This window comes from Pinus tabuliformis, chromosome 9, assembly GCF_031772625.1.
Source record: "Pinus tabuliformis cultivar Carrire ecotype Pingquan chromosome 9, CPIR1, whole genome shotgun sequence".
Lineage (NCBI taxonomy): Eukaryota > Viridiplantae > Streptophyta > Pinopsida > Pinales > Pinaceae > Pinus > Pinus tabuliformis.
Genome location: NC_142307.1, coordinates 1,200,414,586 through 1,200,436,771, shown reverse-complemented (window position 1 = coordinate 1,200,436,771; position 22,186 = coordinate 1,200,414,586). Strand labels below are relative to the sequence as shown.

Genomic DNA, 22,186 nt, shown 5'->3' with positions numbered 1-22,186 from the left:
TATTTTCTACCATTTTTGGGATCTCATGCACCCAAAACTACTTGCCATGGTGGAGGAATCCAGAACAAAAGGGTACATTACTGGGGCCATCAATGCCACTTTCATTGCCCTAATCCCAAAGTCGGATGCTCCTAGAACATTTGCAGATTTTTGTCCCATATCACTTTGCAACTCAATCTATAAGATCATTTCAAAAATTATTGCTGGAAGAATTAAACCGACATTATCAAATTTTATTTCCCTGGAACAGTTTGGGTTTCTGGAAGGCAGACAAATTCATGATGTTGTAGCTATCACTCAGGAAATGCTACATTCAATGAAAACCAGAAATTTAAATTCATGCCTCATGAAAGTGGACCTAACCAAGGCCTACGACTACGTGGACTGGGAGTTTTTAAAGATGGTATTGATAAAAGTGGGACTATCAACATGCAACTCGAACTGGATCATGGCTTGTGTAAAGTCCTCAAATTTTGGCTTTGATTGTAAATGGTCTGCCAACAAGTTTTTTTCCTGCTCACAGGGGTTTGAGACAGGGGTGCACCCTTACTCCCCTCCTTTTCCTTATTTTTGTTGATTGCATGAGTCTTAAAGTGAGGGATGTGAGGATCAAGGGGGAAATAACTGGTTTGAAAATTACCAGAACATCCACAGTATTGCATCTATGCTTTGTGGATGATTTACTGTTTGGAGGGACAAAAGATCCGAGAGAGTGGAATATCTTACATAGGATCATCCTTTCCTTTGGCATGACGACTGGTTTAATGATGAATAAGAACAAGTCCTTGTTTATTTATGGGAACAATCAGGATCCGATAATCAAATATATTTGTGGTATTTTTAATGTTACAAGTAGAAATATGGAGTTACACTTTGATTACCTTGGATTCAAACTAAAGCCGAATTGTTACAAAAACAAAGATTGGGACTGGCTAATTAATAAAATGGAAAAAGAATTGTTGGGTTGGCATCACAGGTGGCTAACAAGGGGGGGGCAAATTGATACTGCTGAAATCTGTAGTACAAAGTATATCGGTATACTGGATGCAACTTTTCATACTACCGAGGGAGGTTTTGCACAAGTTAGAAACTAGCATGGAAAAATTCTTGAGGTCGAGCAGCAAACAAACGGGAAAAATCCACTTGGTAAGATGACCAATTTTGGCAAGGACAATCGATGAGAGAGGCTGGGGCATCTTAGATATGGGCTCTTTCAACAAATTGCTAGTAATAAAGAACATGTAGAGGGTATTGATTGGTACTAGCCTTTGGTCCATCATCATGAGAGAAAAATACACGAGTGGACTACCTCTTGCTACTTGGGTTCGTAATGGAGCCAAAAGCTCAACAAATAAGTCGGAAATCTGGGGTGGCATGAGGAAAAATTTACCCTGGTTTCTGATGTTCATGAGATGGGAAGTCAGAAATGGAACCGAGATTGAGGTGGGACTTGATGCCCTGAAGGGGATGATAAGGAACCATTCCTTATCGTTTCATTTACTGAAAATCATCCACCAAAAGGGCATATATACACTTCATCAGTGCATTGATGATCAGAACAATACCTCTGGACAACAAGGGTGGAAATCAACAGATATGATGGAAATTGTTGGGCCATATGCAGCAGAATGGGACCAATATCTACTAAAAATTAGACAAGCTGGTATTATGATCACCATTGGGGAGGATCGAATGGTATGGGATGGAAATTTTAAGAAGGGGTAGCCAATGGTAAGGGAAATTTATCGTAGAATCCCCAGGTAGGAGAAGATGATGGATGAAAACACTTGGTTTCAAGAAACCTGGAAAGGGGATCTGCCAAACAAATTAAATATATTTAGCTGGTTGGTACTTAATGACCAGATACTAACATGGTATAATTTACAAAAGCGATGATTTTTTAAACTGAGCATTTGCATTCTATGCCAAAATGAATCAGAGGATGTGGAACACCTGTTCCTTTTCTGTATACATGCCCTGGCTATCTGGAAAGGTGTTCTCGGTAAATATAATATCCCATACAAAAAAATTTTACAGTAAGATCTTGTTTACTATATTGGTACAAGAACCATAAGATATATCACTTTCTACCAATCTATATTTTCTAGTCAATTTGGAGAAGCAGGAATGCTGGAATTTTTTAATAGAAAACAATTTCTGTACATAGGGACATCATTAAAACTATGGCATATTTCAATGAGGTTGGCCCTGTAAAAGGAAAGGTGATTAATAGACTGGTCAAGTCCAAAAATATATGGAAGGTCCACCCAGTGGGTTTCTTTGATGGTGCCTGCAAGATGAGGAAATGTGGATGTGGGGCTTTCATTAAAATCAGTCCTATTTTCTACTATCATTTTTGGTGGGAAGGAGGTACAAGAACCAATAATAGAGCAGAGATCATTGCCTTATGGGATCTGTTATCTGCTGCAAAGTGGTTGGGCATTGAGAAACTGCAAGTATATGGAGATGCAAAGAACATCATCGATTGGATTAAGGATCACAATGCCTTTAATCCACATATTCTATCAGATTGGATGAATTGTATTAGGGCCCTGGTAAATTTCTTCCAGCATATCCATTTTGAACATATTTATAAGGGAACAAGATACAACCACTGACCTCCTATCCAAAAGTGGTTTGAGGGTGGAACATGGTAAGATCTTATATGCAATTTTTGAAAACCATGTTAAGATCAAGGAAGAATACATAAACTTAATGTGAGATTACTAGTTTTGGTACTTCATAGATGTCATGGACATGCTTTTTGTAACTCAATTTACTCATTTTATTTTGGATAACTTATGAGTCAAGTCATAAATTTTTGATAAAAAATATTAGGGTGAAAGCCGTGTTCCATAATTCTAGGAAACTGTGAAAATACATGTAATATCGAATAACACAATAGACCATAGTTACCAAGTTCGTCCGTATTGGCGAAAAAAATACGTTAATTCGTCAGTTCGATTCGGTACGGCGATTAATTCGGTTAATTCCAATTCGGTTCGGTGAAATATTTTTGTCAAATCCCCTGCGCCAGCTCGCTATCTCCTGCTTTGTCCCTTGACTTGAATGTGTTTCGCACCCGAACATGAATACTTCACGTGTTTCGTTGCACCAAAGAATGACCTGTGTTTCGTTACACGGACACCTGACTATGGCCATACCCAATGTATATGGTAAATTGATTTGGAAGTTTGATATATATCTATCCACATCGTTGATTAAATAAATATGAATTTTTTAAATTAAGGGATTTTCTAACTTTGTTTAAATATATTTTATAAATTCATAAGATCGTGTTGTATGTATGGAAATTTAAAAGTATCGATTTACTCATTTTTTACTTATTTTGTTAAAAAATAAAATTTACATTTATTTTATTAAATTAAAAATTTATTTTTTAATGGTTAAATTAGTGGAAATAGGTCATTGAACTTACTTTTTAATTGTTGAATAGGAATCGGCAAGGTAAACTTTTAATTCCAGCTTTGCTTTGTTGATCCATTGGAAAAATACAAGTTCTGATCTGCACAATGTTGGTGAAAACAATACAAGGGCAAAACAAGTTTGGAACTAGGCAACCTTAGTGGAAAATTGAAATAATGTAGAGAAAGGCAAAGCTAATGCTCAGATCAATTACCTTTTATAAATTTTCTTATAAGAATATATATATATATATATATATAGATATTTTTTTTTTTTTTTCCTATAAAAATAATTTTTCTTCCAATAAAAAATATCAACTTGCTTAATTCATTATGTGATTACAGAAACTTGAATACAGAAAATACCAACTTTTTCTATTTTAACAAATTGATAATTCTTATTGGAAAAAAATAAAAAAATATATATAATTTTTATAGAAAAATAAAAAATAGTAATTTCTATATTAGAAAATTTTATAAAATGACAAATTGCAATTAAGAAAAAGATAATTCTTATCTTACAAGAAATTATAAAATAGCAAATTGGTTGCAAATCAATAACTTTTATATAGAACATAAAAAAATAGTAACTTCTATTTTGGAAAAAAATCAACTTATACAACTTTTATATTTTGTTAAAATTTTGAATATAATGATTGTTTATTTAAATTTATATATATATAAATATAAATATATAAGTACTTGTAATATGTATAGTGTCGAATTTTTTTTATTGAATTTTATAGAGTCGAATTTTTTCCGTATCGTATCGAATTCGAATTCGAATCCGAATTCGAATTTGGTAACTATGCAATAGACAATGATACATAAAACATTGATTCATTTTTGTAAAAATATGTTACTATAAATGAAATGGGTAAAAAACAACAGAAATACTTAAAAAACAAGATATTTATACTCCCCTTTTATCATGAAATGAAAAAATGATACGGGTTTTTCTCGATGAAGATGAACAAAAAACAAAAAAAACAACTAACTTAATTGAAACCACTAAAGTACAGAACTTGAATGACATCCGTCGTATATTTTATAGATCATTGTCAGCTGAGGCAAGCTTTAAAAAAATAGAAATGTGGCATGGATGTTCAACCTGATGTGACCTTACTTACGAGGGGCTTTGAAAATATTCCCATGTGATTTGAAGTGTACGGCTCCTCAAAAATATATTTTTTATTTCTCAAAAAGAATGTCGCAACTGAGAACCTATCGCTAGTCGTTAAGTGCACTGGTTCGGGATCTCCATTACTGCGAGGAAACGACATGCTCCTAACTTTTAGAATCCTCGTTTATAGGTGCAGTTCACTTGTAGGCCCAGATCTTTAGGCAGATTTCGACTGGGAAAGTAATGATCTTTATATTATTTACAATGATTAAACAGTCCACCTATATACAGAGCGATGATTCTGTAAATTATTTTCAATGATTTAACAGTCCACCTATACCCCTCTATATATATATATAGGTGATATAACAGTGTATCTATATCTATATATACAAGAAGGTTGGGTTTAAATTTGGGTTGGTTTTACTGTTGAATGGTAAAATGATATTTTTACCCGTAGAATATCATCATTAGGTGCAAAGCTCCATCAAATTTGAAAACCAATGCTACCAATTATACAAAGCTCTATCAAACTTGAATACTCTTTAAAAAGCTATAAATAATGGTGATAACGATCATCTATACAGTACAATAGAGCCGACCAAATAGAAACCATGTCATTCAATCCTTTAATGGTCCAAAAAAAACAGCCTAGTCGTTTCGTTATCGCAGACTGTCCACAAGTCTGTAGGTGGATGTACACAACCACAATGCTCCAGCGGCTTCCACGACCAAAAGAGAGAAGAAGCTGCGTAGGAAGCTTCGAGCTGCCGTGATACTTTTGAGTGTACATTTTTAGTGTACAGAAAAATGGGAGCAACGGGAACGTTATGTAATGGTGAAAAAAATAACAAAAAATGAAGAGAAATAATGGATTAGATAATTACTTTTCTCGATATTAAGAAATCAGTTAAATAAGATTATATTTAATAATAAATGACTGCAGTGAGATTGAATTGCATGGAAGATAACTGAATTAGAATTAATTAATTATGGCATTTGGATGTACCTCTCTCACAGTTTGCAACGAATTGGAATTAGATTTTATAAGATTACATTGGAGAAATAGTAATAAATGACTACAATAAGACTAAATTGAATTCAAGATAATTGGATTAAGCTCAATTAACTTTGGCACTTTCTTTTTTTTCAGAGAGAAAAACCATAATAGATTATATTAAGGAAATATAAAGTTCCGTATACAATATCAAAATCTGTGTTAAACAGCTGAAACAAACAGCTGTTCAGATTGTGAGATTGAGTGGCTGTTTAGACAGCATATAAACCTATCAATACTATCATGATAAAGCCAGCAAAAAAGCGGGAGCAAGCCACCTCTAGCCAAAATGAGTGAAACATATAAGCGTGAGGATCCATCATCATAATAACAGTGGCGCTTCATGAAAGAAGCAGACCTTAGATGAATGGCTATGACACCTAGCAAGTGGTTGGAATTTGATAAGATTACATTAAAGACATCAATAATAAATGACTATGAGAAGACTGAACTGAACTCAAGATACCTAGCTTAAACTCAACGTGATTAGAATTTGATTCTCCAATATTATTGAGTCGTGGCCCCTCTACTCACAATTGACTTGTGACAGTAAGCAACGCCCCTGCCTAATCCACAACCAAAGGGGATGGTGAGAGAAAGCTTCTCCCTTCTTGGTCGCATTTTCATTTGTCTAAAACAAACTGGCTTGCCAATAACTGTATATTCTACCGCCCCACTCATTTACTGCCCATTAACAAACCAGTTATTTGTTAACTTTCCAGTTCTGTGTTAACTTTGCAACTAGCTTCACCGTTGGACTACGGTCGCGCGGACTTGTGTCCTTTTGCAGAGGAGGATATCCGTACTTACACGTTCCACACGATGCGCATTTGTGAGGCCGAGTCCTATTTCAGATCCCATTGAAACATAAATGCAGTTTGACATGCTGGGAGTATAGCAGTTTCTTTGCATTTATATTTCTTTCAAAATTGACTTTGGCGTTTTAGCAGCAAGAAAACTGTTATTTCCCTTGCATGTTACAAGCATTTATGTTTCAATGGGGTCTGAAATAGGAACTGCCATTTGTGAGCGCCCCAAACCTAACATTCTCGTCCCCTGCTTATCTGTGAGCGGTTGGAATTGATATCAGTGTCGGCAGTTTTCTCTCTTCTTGAATATTAAAGCTGTATTGAATTTGATAGTGAGTTGGATTAAGATTTGTTTTAATGGCTAATCGAAAAACGAGTTAATCATTAAGAGAGATTATTAAAATCGTGTAAAATTTTATTTGGAAAGTGAATATAATTTCAATTTTTTAAATATTTTTTATTTAAATATTTTAGTTTTATTAAAGTTAATAATTTTTAAAATATATATTTTCTTAAGTCAGGGGTTTTATATTATGTTAAATGTGAATTATATAGATAAATAATTATTATTGGCAGTAAGTTTAGAGTCTTGAGGTTGCTAAACGTTTAACTAGAGCATCTTTATAAAGACAAACTGATTGTGCTATGACATACTTGGACATGAGAAAACAAAAAAGACTAACACTGCTATAAGCAAAAAACTAGTAAGTGATAGCAACTATTGGGCAGAATTCCCAAGCATCTACATTGGCTAGTTACTACTCTCATCCAAGGAGAATGGTCACTGTGCAGTTTACACTGTCAATTTTTTCCAGCGTCTCAGTGAATCTGATAGAATTCTCTTACTCATTCCATTTTGTACCTCCCTATAAAACAACTTGCAATATTCAAATAATGTTAAATTTTGTGCCAGCTTGATACTATGATCAATAAAGTAACTTGTGCCCACTTAATGCCATAATCTATGAAATAGCTTGTGCCAACTTTACACCAAATATAGTAAGAACCTCAATTCCCTTTGATATGAGCTAAGTTGACATTTGTTAGAAAAAATTTACGGGGCAGAGGAGAGGAGTCTCACTTAGAATTCGATTGTGGCAAGGTAAGTCTTAGAAGAATTCAGTTGCATCGAAGTAAGTCTTATGGTCTCACTCAGAATTCGGTTGCGGGAAGGTAAGTCTTATGAGAATTCCGTTGCATCGAGGTAAGTCTTATAGTGTTGCATGGAAATCGCAACTACACAGAGGCTTAATAAAACACACGAAATAACTCACAACAAAACAAAGTAAAAGTAGAAAGGGCTGTGGTAAATTTACTCATGAATGTTTAAAACCACATCGCAACATAACATACTCTTAATTATAATATAAAACATGTTGCAACTCTAAGTGAAAATACAAAAGACTTACTACGATTTACGCATCGCTCGGGTTGCGGACTAAATATCTGTAAAATTTCGTAAAACTGGTTTTCAGACGCCCACCAATATTTCCTCCATGATTTTCTCCTCACTACCTCACAACTCTCGCTCTCTAAATTGCCCAACATTATGTATAACATTTACATCCATATTTATCTCAACATACAAATTTGACATTAATATATGAGAGAGAAAATAATTAATACACAACATGGGCGATTTTAAATAGTAATTGGTTTTCTGAACTTGCAGGTGTTGTGGAGTGTGGGCAACAGTCGCGGAGTGAATGCTTGCCCATATTGATTTACCAACTTCATTAAGTACCTTAAATTCTCTGTTGTTGTTGTGGAATGGTCAGCATTGTACTACTGCTCTTACTTCAGTCCTTTCGCCTGCAAACAAAATCGCAACTATGGAGTAGTTGATTGGGCAAGCATGGTGTTTGTTAGTTTGATTAAGGCGGTGGTTGAGATTAATATTTCCAACACTCCTACTTAATAGCAACTGTTGCCGTTGACAATTCCCAAACAGTCTCTGAGATAAAAAAAACTTTCACGTGCCAATGGCTTTGTGAAAATATGAGCAAATTGTTCCTGTGACCTGCAGTGCTGCAACACAATTTCATCATTGTTAATAAACTCTCTAATAAAATGATATTTAGCATCAATATGCTTGGTCCTCTTGTGAAAAACATAATTTTTTGATAATGCAATTGCTGAGGTGTTGTCGCAGAAAATAGTTGTCATTCCCTCTTGGCCGTGGCGAAGATCCCTCAACATCCTTTTCATCCAAATTGTGTGACATGCTGCTACTGTTGTAGCGACATATTCAACTTTGTTGTTGACAATGAAACTATCAGTTGCTTCTTGGATGCCCATGAAATGGCTTCGGAAACCAAATGAAAAACATATCCTGACATGCTCTTTCTATCATCGACACTTCCTTCCCAATCACAGTCAGTGTAACCAACCAACCTGAAATCATCTATTGCAGTGTACAAAATGCCATACTGTTTTGTCCCATTGACATACCTTATAATCATTTTCACTGCTTGCCAATGTGTCTCCTTGGGTGTCTCCATGAACCTCGACACCAGACTCACTACATACATTATATCTGGCCTAGTGGCAATCAAATACATCAAACTGCCTATCATGCTTTTATATAATGTCAGATTGACATTGTTGCTGCAATCTTCTTTGCTCAACTTCAACCCCATGACAGTTGGAATTGGTGCGGGCTTGCTGTTCTACATCTTAAACCTCTCCAAAATGTCTGCTACATAATTTTCTTGAGAAATAAAAATGTCGTTTTCTGTTTGCTTCACTTCTATGCCCAAAAAATATCTTAACAACCCCAAGTCAATCATTTCAAATTCACTCTTCATGACTTCTTTCGAATAGGGGATGAGGGAATCATCACTGCTTGTGAAAATCAAATCATCTACACATAAGACGACAATAAGAATCTTACCATCGCTCTCTTTGATGTAGAGAGTAGGCTCATCGTCACATCTTTTGAAATCATTGTTCAACAAGTAGGCATCTATCTTATTGTACCATGCACGCAGTGCTTGTTTCAACCCATAAAGAACTTTCCTCAGCCGATACACTTTCTCTTCTTGGCCTTCTACCTCATAATCAAGCAGTTGCGCAACATATACTTCCTCTTTCAAAACTTCATTCAAGAACGTTGATTTTACATCCATTTGATACACTTTCCATTTATGTTGCGTGGCAATCGCCACAACTGTACGCACCATCTCCATCCTTGCAACTGGCACAGACATCTCCGCCTAATCTCTTCTATGTTGCTGCTTGTATCCTTTGACAACTGGCCTCACTTTATGCCTTTCAATCTTGCCGTCGACATTGCTCTTGGTCTTATAGACCCACTTCACTCCAATGACTTGTTTTCCTTGCGGAAAGTCCACTAACTCCCATGTGTCATTCTTTTCTATTTCTTATATTTCTTCTTCCATTGCTGCAACCCATTTTTCTTATTTGACTACATTTTCAAAGTGGATTGGGTCATCTACATGACAAAATAATGAAAATAAGGAATTCAAACCAACGCTGCTATCAACCTCATCTTGCTCATAAATTTCATTTAAATTTCTGAATTTTGGTCTTCTTATGTTTGTTGAAGATGGGCTTGGGTGTTGCGCTTTGTGGCATGCCTGGAGAAGCACTTACTTGACTATGTGACAATGTCCTATTATTTGTTGATGGTGTTCCTTGCTGCCTGCTTTGTTGCACTTGAATAGGAGTAGAGGGAATCACTATTGAGGAATTGTTTGCTGCTGTCAATTCCTCTTTGTCCTCATGAGGTATACATGATTTCACATTAACTGTCTTCTCTAAAATTCCATCCCATGCTTCCTCTTCTATGAACTGCACATCTCTGCTCATTATGACCTTCTTAGTTAATGGATTGTAGAGCTTGTATGCCTTGGATTCATCACTGTATGCAACAAATATGCATTTCTCCCCCTTGTTGTCCAACTTCTTCCTCAAATCATCTAAGGCATGTGCATACGCCACACATCCAAACACTCTCATGTGAGTGACACTATGCTTTCTTCCACTCCATGCCTCTTCAGGAACTACATTCTAAATGCTTTTGGTTGGACATCTATTCAAGATATATGCTGCACATGCAACAATTTCAGCCCAATAATCATTTGGCAAATGCTTTTCCTTCAACATACTCCTTGCCATTTCCATAATGGTCCTATTGTTCCTTTCCGCTACACCATTTTGCTAAGGTGTATACCTTGTTGTAAATTTCTTGTGAATTCCATGCTCCCTGCAAAATTGAAGGAAATCATTTGAGATGTCTTTGCCATCTTTGTCAGTCCTGAGGACTTCGATGTAGTGCCCACTTTTCTTCTCAACAAGAGCTTTGTATTGGTGAAAGCGCTCAAACACTTCACTTTTTTGTTTTAGGAGATAGACCCATGTCTTCCTTATGTAGTCATCTATGAAGGTCAATAACTAGTGGCTGCCACCAATTGATGGTGTGTGCATTGGTCCACATAAATCTGAGTGGACAATCTCCAAAGGTGTCTTTGCCCTTACTGAATTTTCTGCTAGAAATGTCTCTCTATCTTGCTTGCCCAAGATACATCCTTCACATAGGCTGTCCAGTTTTTCCATGAGTGGCAAACCCTTCACCATGTCTTTTCTATGCAACAAATTCAAACCTCCAAAGTTGAGATGTCCAAATCTCAAATGCCACAACCAATTTTCATCTTTGACCTCTGCTTGATAGTTCACTTGTGTGACAACTATCTCTTTTCTTCCATCCTCTTATGAGTTCATTGATAGTTTTGCTTGTGCACCTTCTTCTTTCAAATATGATATTATCTTTAGGGGAAACATTCTATTGTTTGTCATCTGAACCTTTGGAATCAACTGTCTTCTTGGAGGCCTATCCAAAATTGCGCACTCATCATTTTTCGAATGAGCTATCCAATGCTTATGAGGTTATGCTTAAGACTGGGGACAAAGTAAACATCTGAGATATACTTCTTCTCCCCCTTCTTTGTTAGGATATTAACTCTTTCTTTGCCCATGACAGAGATTTTTCTATCAGTCCCTAATGTCACTTTAGATTTCACACTTTCATCTAGATTGGAAAACATTTCTATGTTCCCTGACATGTGGTTGCTACACCCTGAATCTAGATACCATATATCACTTTGTTTTTCTTGTGCTACATTACAAGCTAAAAACATGTTATCATGTTCTGATTTTCTTTTGTGAAATTTACACTTGGTTTGTTACTATTGTCATATTGCTTCTTTTTACATTCATTTGCATAATGACCATACTTCTTACAATAATGACATTGAACTTGAGATTTATCATACCTCTGACCTTGTGCTTGATCTTGGCTTGGGCCTTGACTTGGATTTTGATTGCTGCTGCTTCCACTTGAGCTTGAAGGGATACTTCTTCCACCTCTGTGTGGGCTTCTTCCTGTTCCTCTAGCATATGATCTTCCTCTGCCTCGAGCTTGACCAAAGGAAACTTGTCTTGAAAGCATGCTCCAATGAGGAGGTTGTTGTTCTATTCAGTCTATGTTCATGAGAAATTAGTGATGCATGAAGCTCATACAATGAGAACTATGAGAGATCCTTTGTCTCTTTTATGGCCACAACAATGGCATCAAACATTGTTGGCAAAGTTCTCAAAACTTTTTCAACTATTCTTATTTCTTCAAGTGTCTCACCATGAGACCTGATTTGAGTAACCAACCCAATTACACGTGTAAAAAATGAGTCTACATTCTTAGACTCTTTCATACGAAGTGTTTCAAAATCTCTTCTCAGCGTTTGTAGTTTTGTTGTCTTAAATTTTTCCATGCCTTGGTAGGCTATCTCGAGGGTGTCTCACGCTTGCTTGGACTTTGTTGTTGCTGCAACTCTTGGGAAAATACTTTCATGAGCTGCTTCGAAAATCATTTTTCCTGCTGTCCCTTAACAAATCCCTTCTGTTTGAGACAAGGCATTGTATGCTACTACATTTGTTGGTTCTTGGAAACCATTCTCCACCAAATCCCAAATGTCTTGAGACGAAAACAAGGCCTTCATTGTAATAGCCCAATAATCATAATTTTTTCCATTAAACTGAGGTATCTGAGGATCCCTCAAGCTTGTGCTCGATGTTGCTACTTCTGAGTGAAAGAAAAAACTTTTTACCTATTGTTAAATACACTTCAAAAATTCTTCCCTCAAAACAATTTTTAATTGCTAGTAAAAACACTTGTTTTTACACTAACAGAGTTTAACCTACTGTGATACCATGTTAGAAAAAATTTACGGGGGAAAAGGAGAGGAGTCTCACTCATAATTCGGTTGCGGCAAGGTAAGTCTTATGAGAATTCAATTGCGTCGAGGAAAGTTTTATGTTGCGGCATGAAAATCGCAACTACACAGAGGCTTAATAAAACACAGGAAATAACTCACAGCAAAACATAGTAAAAACAAAAAGGGTTGCGGTAAATATACTCATGAATGTTTAAGACCACATCGCAACATAACATACTTTTGATTATAATATAAAACATAGGAAAATACATTCGCGTGATAAATGGAAGCTGCAACTGCAATTGAAAATACAAAAGACTTACTGTGATTTACGCATCACTGGGGTTGCTGAGTAAATGTCTGTAAAACTCCGTAAAAATAGTTTCATGCACCCACCTATATCTCCTCCACGATTTTCTCCTCACCACCTCACAAACTCTCACTCTCTAAATTATCCAACATTACAAATAACTTTTACATCCATATTTATCTCAACATACAAATTTGATATTAATACATGATAGAGCAAATAATTAATACACAACATGGGCGATTTTGCATAGTAATTGGTTTTCTGAACTTGCAGGTGTTGTGGAGTGTGGGTGGAGTGAATGTTTGTCCATATCTATTTACCAACTTCATTAAGTGCCTTAAATTCTCTACTGTGTTACGGAATGGTCAACGTTGTACTGCTGCTCTGACTTTAGTCTTTTCGCCTGCATGCAAACAAAATCACGGAGTGAATGTTTACCCATATTTATTTACCAACTTCATTAAGTGCCTTAACTTCTCTGTTGTTTTGCGGAATGGTCAGCGTTGTACTGCTTCTCTAACTTCAGTGCTTTCCCCTGCAAACAAAATCGCAACCATGGAATAGTTGACTGGGCAAGCACAGTGTTTGTGAGTGTATTTAAAGTGATGGTTGAGATTAATATTTCCAACAACAAATAATGAATCCAAAATAATGATTGTAACTTTAAAAAAAAAAATAACTAATTACAAAACCAACCAAATAATTCATTGATATAAAACACACACACTGCCATTGTTGAGAGTTTGAGTTATTGCCATAGATTGCTGGAGTCTTTTAATTAAAATTAGAACTTCGAAGATATGCTTTGACCATACCAATATCTCAAAACTGATTTGGGTCTTTCTCACTTGAAAACTAATAATTTATACGATTCGATCACTATGTTGTTTGTTATTAACCATTGAGGAATCTGGTTGGTATATATAGACATGTTACGCTGTACTCACAAAAATGTTGTTGTGCACACAAAATCTAATCTTTCGGGACAAAATCTCATTATGATAAGATAAAGAAGAAAAACTCGTTGCTTGTTTCAACATTCAGCCGCGTTGCCAAAGTTTATTGTTTATGGAAAGAAAATCGTACATACAATTCTATCGGTACTTTCACCTACTAGATCTCATCATTGTAATTTATAAAAAATTACAGCAAAATTCCCATCAGCTTTTAGGGCATCAATAGACTGACATTTTGCGTGCTCATATCTCCTGTCGAGTAGCCACACATCGTCCTTGGTATGTTAAAACTGGAAATGAAACAAGAACAATATAAAACAAAGAATTAACTAGCATTTGCATCAGATGTTGCAAAGGAAACGCCGTAAGGCATAAAGTGCGGAAATCCATTATCTATATAGTGTGTGCATTAGGTCAATGACCTAAATATCAACATGTCTATTCACTTTTTCTAAATGTTGTAAATGACCAGTATTATAGAAATATTCCTAAATGTGTCCAATATTTATAGGCACACTCCTTATACCTTAAGATTTTTTGTTGCAGCTTCAGATTTGGAAGTCTTGAGATTTACCAAAGCTTCAATTCTTGCTTCTTCTCGCTGATATCTGAAATTTACAGACAACTTGAATGCTCACAGATTTTATTGTGAAAATTATAGATAACAAATGTTAGCAATCTATTAATTTAGAAAAAACTTTGTCAGAGATAAAGGTCTTATCGCGTTTATCAATACATAACATTGTAGATTAGAGCTCATTTCAACTTTAAAAACTGGAAATTGGAACAGAGAAAAAGAGAAAACATAAAGGAAATTGAAACAAAATTGTAATACAGTCTTTTAAATGCATTAACACTAAGCTAATGATATGTTCTTTAAAAATGTGCCCATGAAAATCGTTCTCTATTAATGCAAGCAAGAGATATTTAATTACCACTACAAATTTCTTTGACATTTGTTGTGGTGGTCTTTAACACTATATCTAACTGGTAAAGTTTATGTTCAAAAACACTTTTTTACATTCCTGGTCTAAGTAGAAAATTGTTTTTTGTTAACCAAACTACAGAGAGCAATCTGCATGTAGAGGTTGAGTTCACAACAGGCAAACATTTCGTGAAGAAAAGGGACAAAAAATATTATAGCTTTGGGGTGGAAAGCTTTGTCATGTTAAGCAAGGCAAAAAGTTGACTCAATTCAAGATTTTAATCTCAAGCATGTCACATCCAAGGAGAGTGCCTTTGATCAGGTCCGTACAGAAGGGAAGCCTATGTGTCAAAAGACTGTGATGAGTGTGTGATGAAGGCATGGAGAGTGTGATGAAGGCGCGACCGAGGCCGAAACAGAGATGAAACCCATACCAGACCAGAGCGGACGAAACGCTCGCGCGGAGTGGAAGCGAGGCCGAATAGAATAGACGAGCGCTAACTAACTCGCACGGCAGCGTCTAATGCTGCGGCGGGCTGCGCATACACGTCATGGCGGGGTACCTCACCTCTGCAGTGCATGGTGCTTGATGTTTGCTGAATAGGATACCTGGGAATATGGACACATGCATGGAAGTTCTGCATATAGGAAATATAATACACTGGGAGCGACCCTACTGTCTCCACTTGCTGCCTCCATTACTAGCCGCTTAGCAAACTAACAAAATCGTGTAAACTCCAGTCCCTGCAAACTTGAAACCCTCAGGAGCGATGATGAATCCCACGCCGAGCTTTACCTGTGACGTGCTTGTAACAAAACACACCCATGTTGTGCGGCCTAGTTTCTCAGACCCTCCCTTGCTCCATAGTTTCGAACACCTTTGCACTCGCAATTGAAGGAATCGACGTTGTCTAAACCCACAACAAGTTGGAGATTCAAAAATTCCTGAAGGGATTCCTCAAACTCAGAATGGAACTCTCCATTTGGTTTTGGTCAGTAGGGCAGAGATGTCAGACATGTTAGGATGCACATTGGACAGAGTCATGGCAGAAGAAGTAACGTTCAATGCACAATACAAGAGCGTTATCCACAGCACCAAGCAGTGATGGGTTATCAATAGCGGAAATAAAGGAGATACAGAGAAAATTTGATGCACAGACTCGAGAATGGCAGAGATCTAGCAGGGCAGGAAAAGCAGACTCAAGAATGGCAGAGATCTAGCAGGGCAGGAAAAGCAGACTCAAGAATGGCAAAGATCTAACGGGGCAGGAAAAGCAGAGCAAAGGGCAGAACCGCAAAATTTCTGACTGGGAATGATGGAGTTAAATGCTACTCTGATACCACTGTTGGATTGTTCAAACCAGAATAAAAGAATAGGTGTGAATTGTTGGGAATGATGGAGTTAATCCTTCTCTGATACCACTGTTGGATTGTGCAAACCAGAATAAAAGAATAGCTGTGAATTACTATTCCAGAAGATAATACAGATATAAACAATGTTCTGACCTGGATTTAACTTCCAAGGTCTTTTGGACTCTCCATAATGGGTCACGTTCCACACCATAACCCTAAAGGATTAGGTGCCAAACAGTAAAGAGTAACTCACATTCCACACCATAACCATAAAGGATTAGGTGTCTAACAGTAAAGAGCAACTCACAAATCTCATTTGAAGCTCTGCCCACTTCATTATAGGCTTTACACCATTGCCAAGGTTGTCATTGAAATTTGAAAATGCTTTTGAATTAAATACCACCCATCTCTTGGCTTGCACCCTATATTTAACATGGAACTGTTCAAACATATTTTCCACCTCTCTTGGACACCTTAGAAGTAGTTGAGAACTTGGCCCCCATGAAACTCAATCCTAATATCATTGAACAAGTAATAGTTGAGCGAATCATGGACATCAAGATGAAGGGAACCTGTAAGGTAGATGGAATAAAGTTTCGCCATTTGATGGAGGAACTTAATGCAATGGGTACCACTGATTGAACAAGTAATAGTTGAGCGAATCATGGACATCAAGATGAAGGGAATCTGTAAGGTAGATGGAATAAAGTTTCGCCATTTGATGGAGGAACTTAATGCAATGGGTACCACTGCTTATTAAGAGTGGACAACTAATCAAGATGGATACTGGTGGCCACCCTTTTGTTCCACTGATTCATGATGGTTCCACATCTTGGCAGTTTTGTTATAGTCTTTTAGTCTCTAACTTTTGACATGTATTTTGGGCATTTCTCCTTACATTTTTGGTAGTTGATGTAGGCCACAAAATCTTTAATTGCATGGTTTGCCAAACTCATAGAGCATGGATTAAGCTTTGTAATGGTCCAAGAAACAACCCAAATGAATTTTTCATGCAAACATTGTGTCCGTAGAAATTTGATGTGTCAACTAGTCTACTTGGAGCCCACATTATTTTAGCCACATCATCTCCTAGAGTTAGGTTTTAGATCTTTAGGATTTTTGCATCATGGGGCATCATACTTTATGCTAAAAAACAATTTTGTCCTCTTGTAATGTCTTCTTGCGAATTATCATAACCAACACCTCTATTTCTAGTGATAAACTACTGTTATTCTAGCTAGTTTGTATTGCTTTGCATTTTAGTGTTTTTCCATTTTTTTCATTAATAGAATTTTGGTTTCACTGTATTATTCGTGGTTCCATTTATATTTCTTTCTTCATTTCATTATCTACATAATCCAGATAATAACATTCAATAAAATATACAAGGAATCCTGATTAGGTTAATGATGCATGCAAGTATGAGATATTGGGGGTGCAACTATCTACGGGTTACAGATTAAGAGATTTCCTCGTATGATATGAGTATTGAATCCATTAATAAAGCACATCGTTCCACTGTTATCTCTCTTGTGTATCTTTGTTTCCCTAACACTATCTCAATATTAAATGCCTTCATATGATTCAAATGTAAGCAACATGGAGCTAGAGTAACTTAATTTTATGTCTTCAAGTTCACCAGAGAGCTTTAAAAGAGCACCGAAGAACAATATCTGTAAGCATCATGGCATTCAAGATGTTAACTCTGTTATGAAACAAAATTTAATTTCCTAGTAACATTTTACACCAGGGCAGTCGAGGTACAGACTCTTGAGTGGGAAAGATTGATCTTCCTCCAATTTTAGATTATGGATTATATTAAATTTGCAGTGATAGGAAGTGACGGTTTTGGTTTTAGGAAGGTAGATCTTAGCAAAAAAGATTTATGCTTGATTTCATGGCTGTTCAGTTTGAAACACAGATATAAAGTCATGGACTACTTATAAGATATTTGTAAAGATGATACACTACATTGTTTCCATTTTTATTAAATTTTGAAGTATGACTGGCAGGATAGTGATCCTTGTGTGAATTCACAGATTCATCGTAATGCTAAGCATCAGTGTGATAACGTTTTCACGATTGTTTTGTTGAACACCATGATTTGTCTCATAGTATCTGGGTCTTCATATGGTTGGTTCGAGGGAATAAATGAGTCAAAAGGATTTTGTTTCTCTGAATTGTTCGAGTCCAATGATACCACTCAAATAAATTGAACAGAAAGGCCTGGTATTCCAGCTGCTCAAAAAAATGATTTGTGAATCTTATTTTTCTTAATGTTAGATATTAATTTACCAAATCCTCAACAAATGAATAGAAAGAATTTAATGATAAAATGGAAATTTCGAAAAACATCACAAATAAAGATATAATGCATTGAACTTACAAGCCACCAACAAACTGGAACAAAATATTATTATTGTGAATTACACCAGGGAATTCCTAGTATGAAGAACTTGATTGCTACATCTTAACAGCACATATTTTACAACAGAGACACTGAACTTGCTTGCTGCAACCTTACCAGCACATAATCTGCAACTGACACACCGATATCTTGAAGAATTCCCCCAGAGCTCTTGACAGTGAAGTGCTTTGAAAGTTTGAAGTTTGAACATTAGCCACCATATCATGTGATTCTTGATTATTATTTGCATGGTTAGAACTGTCAAATAATATTCCTTTGAGGTCCCAATTGCATTAGAAGGAAGTCCAACTAAAGCATGCCGCTGAATATCTAAAGTCATACAGGCAGATACAATGTACAAGCATCATAGAGCAACTCAATATAAATACAATGAGAAAAGGAACCCTCTCTTCTGAAGAACCACAACATCTCTTCCATGACTAAGCAGCCCTGAAATATGTAAAAATAAAAACCATAACCATCCCTGTTAAACTGATTCTGACAATGCTTCAGAGGAAGCTACAGTTTGCTCATGATGATCAGAATGATATCTAGAGCTACTCTGTTCACATTTCCCCAAAACCTGCACAGTTGACGTGAAATCCTTCATAACCCACGGATGCCTTGCAACAGCCTCTAAGCTCATCCTTTTCTTAGGATCTGTGAAATCCAACTTGATTATTATGGTGAATTTCAAAATTTGCAGCGATGCAACTCTTAAAATTAAAATCTGCTCTGTAAATCATTCAATTGAGAAAAGTCACTTACCCTTGCAAAGAAGACCTTCGAGTAAGTTTGCAAGTGTTGGATTCATATCCTCTGGAAGTACAAGTGGATCATGAACAATCTAAGCCACCACTAGTAACAACAAAATAAGTATTTCCCTCCATCCGGCCTGTTTGAAAAGTCAAAAGAAGCAGAGATTCATTTACCTGGTCATATGTGCCTTGCAAGGAGTCGCCAATGAAGGGATAAGAACCGAACACCATGCAGTATAGTGTCACACCCAATGCCCACACATCAGCAATTTTACCATGAAGGGACAAAAAATATTATAGCTTTGGGGGTGGAAAGCTTTGTCATGTTAAGCAAGGTAGAAGTTGACTCAATTCAAGATTTTAATCTCAAGCATGTCACATCCAAGGAGAGTGCCTTTGATCAGGTCCGTACAGAAGGGAAGCCTATGTGTCAAAAGACTGTGATGAGTGTGTGATGAAGGCATGGAGAGTGTGATGAAGGCGCGACCGAGGCCGAAACAGAGATGAAACCCATACCAGACCAGAGCGGACGAAACGCTCGCGCGGAGTGGAAGCGAGGCCGAATAGAATATACGATCGCTAACTAACTCGCACGGCAGCATCTAATGCTGCGGCGGGCTGCGCATACACGTCATGGCGGGGTACCTCACCTCTGCAGTGCATGGTGCTTGATGTTTGCTGAATAGGATACCTAGGAATATGGACACATGCATGGAAGTTCTGCATATAGGAAATATAATACACTGGGAGCGACCCTACTGTCTCCACTTGCTGCCTCCATTACTAGCCGCTTAGCAAACTAACAAAATCGTGTAAGCTCCAGTCCCTGCAAACTTGAAACCCTCAGGAGCGATGATGAAGCCCACGCCGAGCTTTACCTGTGACGTGCTTGTAACAAAACACACCCATGCTGTGCGGCCTAGTTTCTCAGACCCTCTCTTGCTCCATAGTTTCGAACACCTTTGCACTCGCAATTGAAGGAATCGACGTTGTCTAAACCCACAACAAGTTGGAGATTCAAAAATTCCTGAAGGGATTCCTCAAACTCAGAATGGAACTCTCCATTTGGTTTTGGTCAGTAGGGCAGAGATGTCAGACATGTTAGGATGCACATTGGACAGAGTCATGGCAGAAGTAACGTTCAATGCACAATACAAGAGCGTTATCCACAGCACCAAGTAGTGATGGGTTATAAATAGCGGAAATAAAGGAGATACAGAGAAAATTTGATGCACAGACTCGAGAATGGCAGAGATCTAGCAGGGCAGGAAAAGCAGCCTCAAGAATGGCAGAGATCTAGCAGGGCAGGAAAAGCAGACTCAAGAATGGCAGAGATCTAACGGGGCAGGAAAAGCAGAGCAAAGGGCAGAACCGCAAAATTTCTGACTGGGAATGATGGAGTTAAACGCTGCTCTGATACCACTGTTGGATTGTGCAAACCAGAATAAAAGAATAGGTGTGAATTGTTGGGAATGATGGAGTTAATCCTTGCTCTGATATCACTGTTGGATTGTCCAAACCAGAATAAAAGAATAGCTGTGAATTACTATTCCAGAAGATAATACAGATATAAACAATGTTCTGACCTGGATTTAACTTCCAAGGTCTTTTGGACTCTCCATAATGGGTCACGTTCCACACCATAACCCTAAAGGATTAGGTGCCAAACAGTAAAGAGTAACTCACATTCCACACCATAGCCATAAAGGATTAGGTGTCTAACAGTAAAGAGCAACTCACAAATCTCATTTGAAGCTCTGCCCACTTCATTATAGGCTTTACACCATTGCCAAGGTTGTCATTGAAATTTGAAAATGCTTTTGAATTAAATACCACCCATCTCTTGGCTTGCACCCTATATTTAACATGGAACTGTTCAAACATATTTTCCACCTCTCTTGGACACCTTAGAAGTAGTTGAGAACTTGGCCCCCATGAAACTCAATCCTAATATCATTGAACAAGTAATAGTTGAGCGAATCATGGACATCAAGATGAAGGGAACTTGTAAGGTAGATGGAATAAAGTTTCGCCATTTGATGGAGGAACTTAATGCAATGGGTACCACTGCTTATTAAGAGTGGACAACTAATCAAGATGGATACTGGTGGCCACCCTTTTGTTCCACTGATTCATGATGGTTCCACATCTTGGCAGTTTTGTTATAGTCTTTTAGTCTCTAACTTTTGACATGTATTTTGGGCATTTCTCCTTACATTTTTGGTAGTTGATGTAGGCCACAAAATCTTTAATTGCATGGTTTGCCAAACTCATAGAGCATGGATTAAGCTTTGTAATGGTCCAAGAAACAACCCAAATGAATTTTCCATGCAAACATTGTGTCCCTAGAAATTTGATGTGTCAACTAGTCTACTTGGAGCCCACATTATTTTAGCCACATCATCTCCTAGAGTTAGGTTTTAGATCTTTAGGATTTTTGCATCATGGGGCATCATACTTTATGCTAAAAAACAGTTTTGTCCTCTTGTAATGTCTTCTTGCTAATTATCATAACCAACACCTCTATTTCTAGTGATAAACTACTGTTATTCTAGCTAGTTTGTATTGCTTTGCATTTTAGTGTTTTTCCATTTTTTTCATTAATAGAATTTTGGTTTCACTGTATTATTTGTGGTTCCATTTATATTTCTTTCTTCATTTCATTTCATTATCTACATAATCCAGATAATAACATTCAATAAAATATACAAGGAATCCTGATTAGGTTAATGATGCATGCAAGTATGAGATATTGGGGGTGCAACTATCTACGGGTTACAGATTAAGAGATTTCCTGGTATGATATGAGTATTGAATCCATTAATAA

General features: G+C 36.8%; 1 protein-coding gene across 1 annotated transcript; it reads right to left on the bottom strand.

Moving 5' to 3' along the window:
* Nucleotides 1–18,788: 18,788 nt before the first annotated feature.
* LOC149152846 (serine/threonine-protein kinase GRIK1-like) lies at nt 18,789–20,502 on the bottom strand. Its single transcript, XM_089439211.1, has 3 exons — nt 19,534–20,502; nt 19,370–19,448; nt 18,789–19,261 (listed from the first exon to the last, which is right to left on the bottom strand). Exons 1-3 carry the CDS (start codon nt 19,588–19,590, stop codon nt 19,089–19,091), a joined length of 309 nt encoding a protein of 102 aa, XP_089295337.1. The 5' UTR covers nt 19,591–20,502; the 3' UTR covers nt 18,789–19,088.
* Nucleotides 20,503–22,186: the final 1,684 nt, after the last annotated feature.

What these genes read in the sequence shown, in the direction of transcription:
- LOC149152846 (XM_089439211.1), bottom strand. Translation starts at nt 19,590, where the DNA reads ATGGTGTTCGGTTCTTATCCCTTCATTGGCGACTCCTTGCAAGGCACA. An exon ending in TGCAAGGCACATATGACCAG is followed by an intron (nt 19,449 to 19,533) that starts GTAAATGAATCT and finishes GTGGTGGCTTAG; the next exon opens with ATTGTTCATGATCCACTTGT. An exon ending in CGAAGGTCTTCTTTGCAAGG is followed by an intron (nt 19,262 to 19,369) that starts GTAAGTGACTTT and finishes TGGATTTCACAG; the next exon opens with ATCCTAAGAAAAGGATGAGC.